Source organism: Antennarius striatus, chromosome 19, assembly GCF_040054535.1.
Source record: "Antennarius striatus isolate MH-2024 chromosome 19, ASM4005453v1, whole genome shotgun sequence".
NCBI lineage: Eukaryota > Metazoa > Chordata > Actinopteri > Lophiiformes > Antennariidae > Antennarius > Antennarius striatus.
The window spans coordinates 8,508,091-8,520,365 of record NC_090794.1 but is presented as its reverse complement, the minus strand read 5'-3'; the positions used below and the strand labels follow the sequence as shown (position 1 = coordinate 8,520,365).

The window sequence follows — 12,275 nt, the reverse complement described above, 5'->3', positions numbered from 1 at the left end:
TTGTGTGAGCGTGGGTGTTTGTGTGGTTGGGGTTGCCTCCGTGGAGTGGGATGGGGCATTCTAGTGCGTCCGTGACGTTAGGGTGCAGACACAACAAGCGCGCAGGCGGCGAATGACACACGGACACCGGATGCCACTAGCGGCGGCTCCCCGGAGCTGAGCGCCGGTCTCCGCACATGAAGTAATTATCACTCGTTACTTATTTCAAAGGCACCAACACACTGTGAAGTTGGCCAAAAAATCCCTGCATTCACACTCTTTGGCTCTTACATTTTTTCCCCCCATCTTCAACACTCCCTTTTCATGTTTTAATTGATTGACGGGTTTAATCAGTTCTTCTTATTGTCTCCTTCTCCTCATGTGACGCCAGGGAACATATTTAAATGGGTAAAATTTCAGCACCGTTTTCATTTAGATCACATCAGATGAGACTAGTAGGGCAATCTGGGTCCAAAAGTCGCCTCTTCATTTTTTAAAATGTGTTTACATTTTTGTCGAATTCCGATATAAATGCAGACATCCAGCCACTGAATTAACGATGGACAGGCTGTATCTTTGTTGTTGGGCTAATTTAAACATGTTGTGAGGCAACAGTACCCTCTGTTGGCACAGTCAGGAGACATTACAAACCTTTTCAGGAGGTGAAACCTTAACACAGCTTTACTTATTTTTAGAATGAAGCCTCCTTATTATGCCATTTCCACAATTAAGAATCTAAGAGAGTCCTTGAAGAGACCAAGTTCACTCAGAGGCAATTAATGCCACTAATGGGCAATCATTCTGCACATTATTCACTGTATTCATTTAGATCACTGTATGCACAGATAAATGTTTTGTGCAGCTCAACTAAGAACACACTCAAGTGTTTTTTCCTCCACATCTTACTGTGCAATTCAGTTCTGAAATACATTGTTGAATGAAAATATGAAGTCTAATACGGCTTTTTAAAGTTGACACTATATCCTCACGGATCAGGAGATAAGTGTGCAGCTATAGCAATGCATTTTATAGTCCGTCATTAATAAAACATGGTGGGCAATTTTAAGAGCATTAGAAGTTTGATTGCTTCGGGGCAGGCCTAGGGGACTTTCAGGGCAGTAATTATTTATATAAATGAAATGTCATCTCAGCTCTGGCTCAAGTAGACATAACCTCAGCAGACTCCACATGGAAACACTAAAGCACAACAGCTATCTTTCACTGATAGGCCAAGCATGTTGTCAAACATATTGCTTTGACTGGAGTATATAAATTTAGCATGTGGTATCACATGAAAGGTCTGCTTTTTCGATACGGGCCATAAGAGCAACAGTAGTCATGGACATGCTGGATGCTGAAGGAAAACATCATCCTGAGTTCACACACTATCTTGCTGTCCCTGCTGGCTTGTGAGCATTTCCTTGATCCCAACCCATGGGTTTCTCAATAATACATCAATGCCTCCATTATAGCCTGTATCTACTGGCTTCGGGCAAATGCAGTTTAAGATGGGTTGCACAAGGCCAATATACCACAAATACCCTGCTTGTGGACACAGGAAAGGTTTTAAGTCAAAGTGTTGCCTTAAAGGAGACACGAGTCTCGCGTGGGAAGTGTCATTGCTGGGTTGAAGATATCAGAACGCACCGCAGGGCAACACCAGCACAAGAGATCAGGGAATGCTGAGATGAAAGTTTTGTCCAAGTAACAAGAGGCATTATGTGGACATTTTTTTTCTAGAATGACCCAGAATTTAAACAGTTTTTTGATCGTTGTAATTTATGTTAAACCATCATAGTGAACCTGAGGATGATGTTCAAATAGGGATGATCTCACACATTAGTGGACAAATGTGACAAAGGTTGTGACCCAGAGTTGATGTTGGTTAAGCTAATATGCACATTCTTTTATTTTCTGCTTCCAACCCATGTGTATACACACAAAAATATCTTAAATTAAACCAACATACATGACGAAAAGTCTTTGTGCTGAGCCACGTATAGTCTTTAAATTTTTTTTTTTTAAATTGTAATGCAAGGCAGAATATGTCATGCTCGAAGTTTCAGATTTTTTGATCTAGGCAAAGTAAATGATTTGGAGCTATTATTTCTCAGAGGTAAAGCTGGAATGGGAGATTGAAAGGAGGTGGAAGAGGTTAGTTATATCAGCGCTTCCCCTGCAACAGTTAAAGTTAGCAAAGGTTGTGGTGACCAGCATGAGCTCTTGTTCACGATTAAAAAGAGAAAAAGACAAAACGTGAACCTACACGTTTCTCGTATTTCGTCGTATTCCTCATAATTCACGTTAAATCTTAAAAAGGAGGTCCAAGACAGCTGTAAAATGCAGACGCTTTTTCACATCAGTGGACAACAGAACATGCAGTGTAACTTGATTCTGGGTCACAACCTTTATCACATCCTTTTATCTTCCATTTTTCATGTGTCTTCCATCTGTTTATCCTCTCAAGAATACAAAAATTGCATTGCTATCTAAAAATAGGAACATGCTAGTGGAAAGTAGGACTGTTTGGAATACAATAAAGAGATTTTAAATCGCAAAAAAGGAAAAGATGTAAGTGTAAATGGTCCAAGCAGCCATTTTGATGTGTTTAGCCACAGCAGAACTGACAAAACAATTAAAGGTCCACTTCAGGACAGCTCGTGGTGATATGAATATTGCTCTGGGATTTGCTTATAGTCTGTACTTCATTATGCAATGTTTAATATTAATAAAGAAAGTACAAGTATATATTATTCATAAGCTGATTTACTGTGGTCGGTGTGTGTGTGTGTGTGTGTGTGTGTGTGTGTGTGTGTGTGTGTGTGTGTGTGTGTGTGTGTGTGTGTGTGTGTGTGTGTGTGTGTGTGTGTGCTTGTGTTCGTGGACTTGAGTGACAGATTGAGATGCTCCCTTGCTACGGGCAATACAACCAGACAAGGCTCTTACTTTTCTACAGGACACATCCTGACAATTTCTCCCACAGTTAAGAGGATTTGTCCGAGCACTGGTGAATATATAATGCATGCAGATTCCCAATTTTAATTTGGACAAAGTAAATGATTTAAAACTGACTTTTCTCAGAAGTGAGGGTTGGAGAAGAAATAAAAGAGGACACAAGATGTTTCTTTTAGTCTGATCTTCCCCTGCAACAGCTTGAGCAATTGAGGTGATGATGATTATCTCATTCACATCATGCATAGAAGAAATGCGGGAAAAGAAAAAAAAAGTGTTTTGCTGCAGCTAATTGTATCACACCTCATGGACTTTAATCATTAAACCCATGAAATGACATCACGGAAATTATATCATGTTCAACAAAAATTCAGCATTTTTACCTCATTTCATAACTACAACTGTAACTATAACTATACTATAACTATAACCAAAACCATCCATCCATCCTGTAACTACTTACCCTGCGCAGATTCACTAAGGACTTCAGCTAATTATGGCATTATGCCAGAGATGGGGTACACCTCAGACAAGTTCTAGTAAATCACAGAACCACATAGAAAAACAAACAATTCACATGCTTAAAGTTAATTTTTGCCCCTCTATTTCATGAACGTACAAAAAGAAATGTCCCAGATCCTTAAACAACCGGACATGTAATTTCCATTCATTTTTTTCTTCATAAAAAACATTTAGGTCCACTTTATTTAATAAGTTCAAATCCCTCGGAGCATAGGGATGAGGAAGATTAGTTAGCCTGTTTTCTTAAGTATGGATAACAAGGTGCTATCATAGTGTCTGATGCCCTCAGAAAACAAGATTTACTTCAATGTCTAAATTTATAAATGTTAAGAGATCCTACCAAATCTGTTGCCTCTTGTTGATTTCATGAAATATAGGATGTGATCTATGTTACTAAAGAAATTAAAAGAATTACAAGAATGTATTGAAAGAATATAACCTAATGTAGCCGCAAGAGGGCACAAGTTTTATTGTGCTGGTCTCAACCCCGGATAAATACAGAGGGTTGTGTCAGGAAGGACATCCAACGTGAAACTTTTGCCAAATCAAACATGCAAATCAAATCTATGACTTCCATGCCAGATATGTCGAGGCCTGGGTTAACAAAGGCCGCCATCAGTGCTTTTCACCTACAGGGTGCTGGTGGAAATTGGACTACTGTTGGTTGAAGGAGAGGAGGAAAGTTTATTCATAGGAAGAGAGAGAAGATGAACACCAAGTGTATAGGACTGAGAGTAGGGACGGTGAATGTTGGAACTATGACAGGAAAAGGTAGAGAGTTGGTTGACATGATGCAGAGAAGGAAGGTAGACATACTGTGTTTCCAGGAGACCAGGTGGAAAGGTAACAAGGCTTGAAGTTTAGGAGCAGGGTTCAAGTTGTTCTATCATGGTGCAGATAGGAAGAAAAATGGAGTAGGAGTTATTTTGATGGAGGAGTTTGTTAGGAATGTCCTGGAGGTAAAAAGAGTGTCGGATAGAGTGATGAGTCTGAAGCTAGAAATCTAAGGTGTGATGTTTAATGTTGTTAGTGGGTATGTTCCACAGGTAGGATGTGAGCTGGAGGAGAAGGAGAAATTCTGGTTTGACTTTGATGAAGTGATGCAGAGCACGCCTAGAAGTGAGAGAGTTGTCATTGGTGCAGACTTCAATGGACATGATGGTGCAGGAAACAGAGGTGATGAGGTGGTGATGGGCAGGTTTGGTATCCAGGAAAGGAACGCAGAAGGACAGATGGTACTTGACTTTGCAAAAAGGATGTAAATGGCTATAGTGAATACTTTCTTCCAGAAGAGGCAGGAACATAGGGTGACCTATAAGAGTGGAGGTAGGAGCACGCAGGCAGACTACATCTTGCTTAGACGGTGTAAATGAAGGGATCTGTGACTGCAAAGTAGGGGTAGGCGAGAGTGTAGCCAAACAGCATAGGATGGTGGCGTGTAGGATGACTGGTGGTGAGGAACATGAAGAGGGCAAAGGCAGAGCAGAGGACGAAATGGTGGAAGCTGAAAAAAGAATTGTTGCATGACTTTTAGGAAGGTGTTAAGACTGGCTCTGGGTGTTCAGGAGGTGCTTCCAGAAGACTGGACAACTACAGCTAATGTGATCAGGGAGACAAGTAGGAGAGCACTTGGTGTGTCATCTGGAAGGAAAGTAGATAAGAAGACTTGGTGGTGGAATGAGGAGGTACAGGAGTGTATACAGAGTTATAGGTTAGCTCAGAAGAAGTGGGACACTGAGAGGACTGAGGAGAGTAGACAGGAGTACAGGGAGATGCAGCGCAAGATGAAAGTAGAGGTAGCAAAGGCCAAACAAGGGGCTTATGATGACTTGTATGCTAGGTTGGACAGTAAGGAGGGAGAGACTGATCTATACCGGTTGGCAAGACAGAGAGAGAGATGGGAAGGACGGGCAGTAGGTTAGGGTGATTAAGGATATGGATGGAAGTGTATCGACAGGTGCTGGTAGTGTGATGGGATGATAGAAAGAGTACTTTGAAGAGTTGATGAACAAGAAAGATGAGAGAGAACAAAGACTAGAAGAGGTGACTGTTGTGGACCAGAAAGTAGCAAAGATTAGACAGGATGAAGTGAGGAGGGCATTGAGGAGGATGAAGAGTGGAAAGGCAGTTGGTCCTGATGATATACCTGTGGAGGTTTGTAAGTGTCTAGGAGAGGTGGCATCTACTGCCTCTACTCTACGTTTCTGACTGGGTTGTTCAACAGTATCCTAGATAGTGAGAAGATGCCTGAGGAATGGAGGAGAAGTGTGCTGGTGCCCATTTTTAAGAACAAGGGAGATGTGCAGAGTTGTGGCAACTACAGAGGAATAAAGCTGATGAGCCACACAATGAAGGTATGGGAAAGAGTAGTTGAAGCTAAACTAAGGGCAGAAGTGAGCATTTGTGAGCACCAGTATGGTTTCATGGCAAAAAAAGAGTACTACAGATGCAGTATTTGCCTCGAGGATGTTGATAGAGAAGTACAGAGAAGGCCAGGGAGAGCTGCATTGTGTTTTTGTAGATCTGGAGAAAGCTTATGACAGGGTGCCCATAGAGGAACTGTAGTATTGTATGAGGAAGTCTGGAGTGGCAGAGATGTATGTTAGAGCGGTCCAAGACATGTATGAGGACTGTAAGACAGTGGTGAGGTGTGCTATAGGTGTGACAGAGGAGTTCAAGATGGAGGTAGGACTGCATCAGGGATCAGCTCTGAGCTGAGTTTTGAAATTCCAGACAGGAGGCCTAGAGGAAGACCAAAGAGGAGGTTTATGGATGTAGTGAAAGAGGACATAAAGGTAGTGGCGTGAGAGAAGAGGATTGAGAAGACAGGGTTAGATGGAGGCATTTGCTTTGACGACCCCTGAAGGGAAAGGCCAAAAAGAAAAGAAGAACCCATCTTTATAATATTAATTCCAGTATCCACATCAACCCATCCCTCAAATCTGTACCGTGACATTTGGCTTATATGGCAACAACCTATGACAACAATCTGCCTGCCACTTGTTCTTTGCCTCCCTCTAGCGGAAATAATGAGACACGACAATTTTATTCATCATACTTATGAGAGATGACATTTCCTCACTTGTCCATCATGTTGAGGTTCTTCAATCTAAAACAATTTTAATCGTGGCACTGACAATCAGTTTAGCGGAATGGAAAAATTACAAGCAAAATTGAAACGCAGCCCACGTGATAATTTACGTAATGACGTCGTCCAAAAATTCTCTGACGTTTTTTCATAATGGCGGCACGCTTGTTACAATGGGTAGTGTTGATCACTTCTTAGCCTGTTTACTGTAAATTATTTCAATAAATCTGTATTGGGCGATTTTACTCCGACGGCTACATGTTAAAGGTAAGAGTTGCGTTTCTCTACGAACATATAGTTAGTAACATAGAGTTAGTTGAGGAACATTGTGACTGTTGGACTCACTTCTTCACCGGAGTGAAGACATCGAGTGGAGCAAGTTTGCTAGCCGCTAGCTAGCGAGATGTAACTGTCCGTCAGTGCGGACTCTTAATTTGAAGCGTGATCCATTTCGTCGTCATTGTATTTAAATGAACTCACACTCTTACTTCTAAGCTTATACATATTCTAATTTACTAATTTACACGCATTTCGTTACGTTAGCTTAACCGATTTAACATTAACGTCATTAACGCTAGCTCGGCTAACAATTGGACAACAGTTTCGTTTTTCACATTCAGCTCAATGCGGTGTTGTCTTGTCGTTGTCACCCACTCGGGAGACTTTCATCTGCTTAGCATCAACCACTATTCATGACTTTAAAAAAAAAAAAGATATGTTAGCGTTAGAGTTTTTGCTGTAGTATCAGTGTGTTTAACAGTTAAATGAATTAATTAGCACAAGTAAGTTGCTTCACTTGTGCTGTGTTGGCCTGTTTGTCAGTGACTGGTGATGAGCTCACACCGGCGGTCTGTCTCTATGTCGTGTCAGCAGTCCAGTGCAGCGGGTCCCTCAGCCGTAGCCTCTCCTCAGCCAATGAAGGAATCCAAGGACAGCTTGGCAATGTCTGGTCAAGGAATCTTGGACCACATCAAGCCATGCTGGTACTGGGACAAGAAAGATTTGGCCCACACCCCGTCTCAGTCTGAAGGTTTAGACCCCGGCACTGAAGCCCGATATCGCAGAGAAGGAGCTCGCTTCATATTTGACGTGGGGACCAAACTTGGCCTGTATCCTTGATTGATTGACTGATTGATTGATTGATTGATTGAATAATGTTAATACCAGAAATAACTGCATGAAAACATAAAACGCTGGTACATTGATTTTCACTGTGCTCAAACTTTTAGTTGCAGTTTATAAATAGCTTCCGGATTATGAAAACATTCTATAGACTCTAACCCTAACATGTTATGTTGCACACTTGAACAGGATCAACGCAAACATTTTATTGTGATGATAGGCTTGTTAGCAGAAAATAAAAATTAATTTTTTGTATGTCATGATCATAGCTGTCAAAGTGAATCATGGTTCAATAGGATTGTCTTGATAATGTGTCTTGTAAGTACTGTAACTATAAAAAGTTTCCTTGACATCTTTGGCCATCTTCAGACACTACGACACACTAGCAACTGGCATCATATATTTTCATCGCTTTTACATGTTTCACTCATTCAAGCAATTCCCCAGATATGTAAGTTACATAGACATTTCATTGATCTTTTCTATTCCTACATATAGATTAGATGTGTGGGATTAATTGTGTGATTTGTTTGTCCACAGGTGACGGGTGCTTGCTGTCTTTTCCTGGCAGGGAAAGTAGAGGAAACCCCAAAGAAATGTAAAGACATCATTAAAACGGCCCGCAGCTTATTGACTGATGTGCAGTTTGCTCAGTTTGTAGATGATCCAAAGGTGTGTATCTGGTAACTTGTTTAAAAGTCATTTATAGGTGCAAAGCTGGTGTAGGGGTTGCATTTGTTCTCCATGTTTGGCTCTGAAGTTTTCTCTTAAACACGGATCTGTGTGCTGTCGGTATTTCTTTCAACAGGAGGAGGTGATGGTGTTGGAGAGAATCTTGCTCCAGACTATCAAATTTGACCTGCAGGTTGAGCACCCTTACATGTTCTTGCTGCGCTACGTCAAGCAGCTCAAAGGTGAGATGAGACAAGAAAGGTTTGGATTCAAAAGTTCAATCATGTTTTTGAGACTCTTGAATGCTAATGGCTGCTTTTCCTTGTTAAAGGTGAGAAGAATAAAGTGTGCAAGGTGCTGCAGATGGCATGGACCTTTGTCAACGACAGGTAAGCAGCTGACATGAGAACTCTTTGTATTACTGACACGTTTTGTAATTTAATCTGTTATCTGCCTATTTGGTCAGCCTGTCAAAAACAAACTCCGGAAATGAAAAATCGTACATTTGATCCAAAGAAAGAATAATTGTTGAAGTTGATAAATCCCCAAAATATAAACCTGGATTATCCAGATTATTGAAATAAATATGGACCCAACAATTAAAACTAAAGGTGGAACAGCCATTGGACTGATAATATTGCTGAAGCAGTCTTAACACTAGGAAGATTTGTTTATGAAAGGCGTCAGCTGGTTTCAGACGTACACCACATAACCATGACATCCCAAATTCAACAATGGCATATAGACACACACACACACACACACTAACACACACACACACACACACACACACACACACACACACACACACACACACACACACAATAACTGCATGCCAAAAAAAGCCAAATGTACTGTGGAACTCAGAGCTGAGAGGAAGAAAACTTCTCCACCAATGTACAACATTTACATAGGGGATGGTAATAGGTAATGAATTCAGGTTGGAAACAGTTGTTGTAGTTGTTGAGGTTTCTGACATATGTCGGCTGTTTGTAATTGTTGTTTGTAAATTACTGAAATTAAATGCTAATGTTTTGTGGTGATGTTTTGTGTCACCTGGAAACAAGACTTTTTTTTTGTATCTGCTACCACAGATGTGGTCGATGTCTTGTAAGGTTAGAGATATTGACTTAAAAATAATTTTCCTTGTGACTTACCAACCTGTCTTCTCTGTCCTGGTAGCCTGTGCACCATGCTCTCCCTGCAGTGGGAACCAGAGATCATTGCAGTAGCTGTCATGTACCTGGCTGGCCGACTCTGTAAATTTGACATCCAGGAGTGGACCACCAAGCAGTCGTCACGCCGATGGTGGGAACAGTTTGTCCAGGATGTCCCCGTTGAGCTGCTTGAAGGTACTTCCAATGGAGCCACCACACTTCTTATGTTTCCAACAACTTTTATTTCAACTCCTCAACAAAAAATGTTGTGGTTCAGACATTTGCCACCAGATCCTGGACTTGTACTCTCAGGGAAACAAGCCCATCCCTCAGCAGATGCAGGAGAAGGAGCGGGCGTCTGCTCCTCCAGTTCCTGCACCTCCAGTCCCGCAAGGACAACCAACAACTACCAACCCTCCTCCTCCACCTCCAAAGAAGACCTCCCCACAAGCAGGGAGCCCAGCACGGCAACTCAAACGAGCGCACGTGAGTGGATGCTTGATTCGTGCCATCTTTGACTAGTGCCATCTTTTATTCTGCATTTATTTGTTTTGCTGCTGGTCTGTGATCAGAGTTAATAATATTTGCATTCTCTTTTTAGACGTCTCCAAAGGATGAACCAAAAGCTCCAGGTGAGACTTCTGTCACTACATCTGCTTGTGTTTCAAAAAGGTTGAAATCTTGTTAATTTTGGTTCATCGACTGAAATATCAACTCGAAAGGTTGTCTGGTTACTATGACTTCATTTAAAGGGGTCAAAGTCCTGTTCTTTAAGAATTTTACACATTAAAACCGTCCTTTTTGAATAACTTTGCTGTCTCATGGCCCGTTCTGTTTAATTTATAGAACAAGTTGGATCAAAGATTCCTCGCCTGGAGAGCCCGATGCCCCCTTTGCCTACATCGCAGCCTCCCCCAGGTGAGTGTTGGACCAGTCTAGTGTGTGAGGAAGGTAATGAATTCCAGTTTGGATTAGAGCATAAGTACATGCTTGCGTCCCCAGCATTTCGCTGTCTGGTTGCATGTGCCACCAAATAGGCCAATAATGAGTATCCAGGACCCCCTGCCAGAGACCGAAGCTCAGACGGAGAGCCAAAGTCTTTAGTCCTCTCAGGCTGCTTACATAACCAGCAACTCGCCTGGACACGATGTTTCCCAACACACACACTCCTAACCTCTCCCAGACCAATCTGATTAGTGCCTGAGCTCGATAATGAGACCTCCTATCCTGATGGAAGCCGCGGGAGCTTTCCTGGTCTGGCTGTGTGCTCCCACTCTGGAGGATGAGGAGCGCTGAGGTCTGTCAAAAAGATTTTACTAAACCCCTTTTTTCTCTCTGTCGCTAACTAGACCGCAAAGCTCCTGCCCCAGCGCCGCCCACAGAAGCAGAGCCAGGAAGCGAAGCAGCTCCTCCTCCTCCTCATGCTCCTCCTCCTCATCAGCAGCCGCCTCCTTTGCCCCATCGCCCACCTCCACCTCCACCTTCGAATTACATCATGTCCACCAGCAGCTCCTACATGTCAGGCGAAGGCTTCCAGAGTCTGCAGTCGATGATGAAGACAGAAGGCCCTTCCTACGCCCCCATGCCGCCCAGCTATGCACCCCCAATACCGCCATATCACCCACACGTTTATCCCCCGCCTACCGCCCCACCTCCGGGCCCACCCCCTCCTACCACCTACCCGCCACCCGCTTTGCCGCCGTCATATCCGCCACCGGGTTACAACAGCTACCCTCCTCCGCCGCCCCCACGAATGCCGCCGGGCCACGTCCCCCCTCCAGGTATAGGTCTTCCGCCTACCGGATACCCTCCACCCCCTGTGCCACCAGGACAGCCGCAGGTGTCCCTGCCTCCTCCACCTGTCATGCCCCTGAACCGCGGCGGGTGGATGAGATGAGAGTGCGACGAGTCTCTGAGCATCTGAGCGGAGCCACAGCTGGGAGTGGAAGGAAGAACCAGGAAGGTGGTGTTCCAGTAGAAACCAGAGTAGAGCTCTGCTCTAATGTGGTTTTTATCGAAGAGCTTCTCAATGAAATATCATCCACACATTGTAGATGCTCCAGAAACACCAGGATATACTAGCAGTTTGCGTTTTTGACCTTCTGTCAGACAGAAGCAATTCATTATCGTTAGAGGATGAAATGTAGAGTTTTTACTCTACCTTAGACGATAAAATGTTGAGCCTTAGATTCCCGTCTATCACCCTTATTTTATATTTGGATATCATTGAAGATCCAGTGGTACCAGTGCTCCTGTAATCTTTTTTTCTTCACATTCCCACTGGTTTACGGAGAGAACCCTGCATCATCAAACTCGAGATGTTTGAGAACAGTAGGTACATTAAACTGTCAGAGTGAAACGTGTGAATGAGCTGTTTCCTGTTTCACTTTCTCGTCTGTGAAAACTGTGAGGCCGTCTTAAACATGTTTTTGCCATTACTCTTATTTTCTCTCCCATTTAAAATTATGTGCACTGCAGACAGTATTAGTTGCTACACCAGTCATGTCTAACACTGGACTAAGGTTATATTTGTGTGTCTGATCCTAATGTTTAGACATTTTGGGAGGTTTTGTCCATATGTGCCTTAGTCAGGCTTCTGTTCTGTGTGCTGAATGCAGCTTTGTTTTTTTGGCTGTCAGAACAATAAAGACCCATTTTTTCTTACTACAATCTATCGTGTTTCAGCAGGCACTGGTCAGTAAAATAAAATTGTCTACAGCAATGGTTCCAGTATTTTTGACTGATGTTCCATCATAGCTATATTAATATCATTTCACCACTCA

At 42.7% G+C, this 12,275-nt stretch overlaps 1 protein-coding gene across 3 annotated transcripts in view; it reads left to right on the top strand.

Moving 5' to 3' along the window:
* Positions 1-12,275, top strand: part of ccnk (cyclin K) — a 12,961-nt gene extending 686 nt beyond the window's left edge. Inside the window, exons 1-11 of one of the 3 annotated variants that reach the window (XM_068342564.1) lie at positions 6,697-6,808; positions 7,415-7,650; positions 8,033-8,114; positions 8,204-8,335; positions 8,472-8,577; positions 8,667-8,724; positions 9,518-9,687; positions 9,770-9,978; positions 10,094-10,124; positions 10,339-10,410; positions 10,842-12,275. In XM_068342564.1, the coding sequence (XP_068198665.1) occupies positions 6,800-6,808; positions 7,415-7,650; positions 8,033-8,114; positions 8,204-8,335; positions 8,472-8,577; positions 8,667-8,724; positions 9,518-9,687; positions 9,770-9,978; positions 10,094-10,124; positions 10,339-10,410; positions 10,842-11,389 (1,653 nt within the window). In that variant the 5' untranslated portion in view covers positions 6,697-6,799 and the 3' untranslated portion in view covers positions 11,390-12,275. Of the gene's footprint in view, positions 1-6,696; positions 6,809-7,411; positions 7,651-8,032; positions 8,115-8,203; positions 8,336-8,471; positions 8,578-8,666; positions 8,725-9,517; positions 9,688-9,769; positions 9,979-10,093; positions 10,125-10,338; positions 10,411-10,841 lie in introns of those variants that run through there. The other 2 variants (XM_068342562.1, XM_068342565.1) reach the window with 2 other exon arrangements.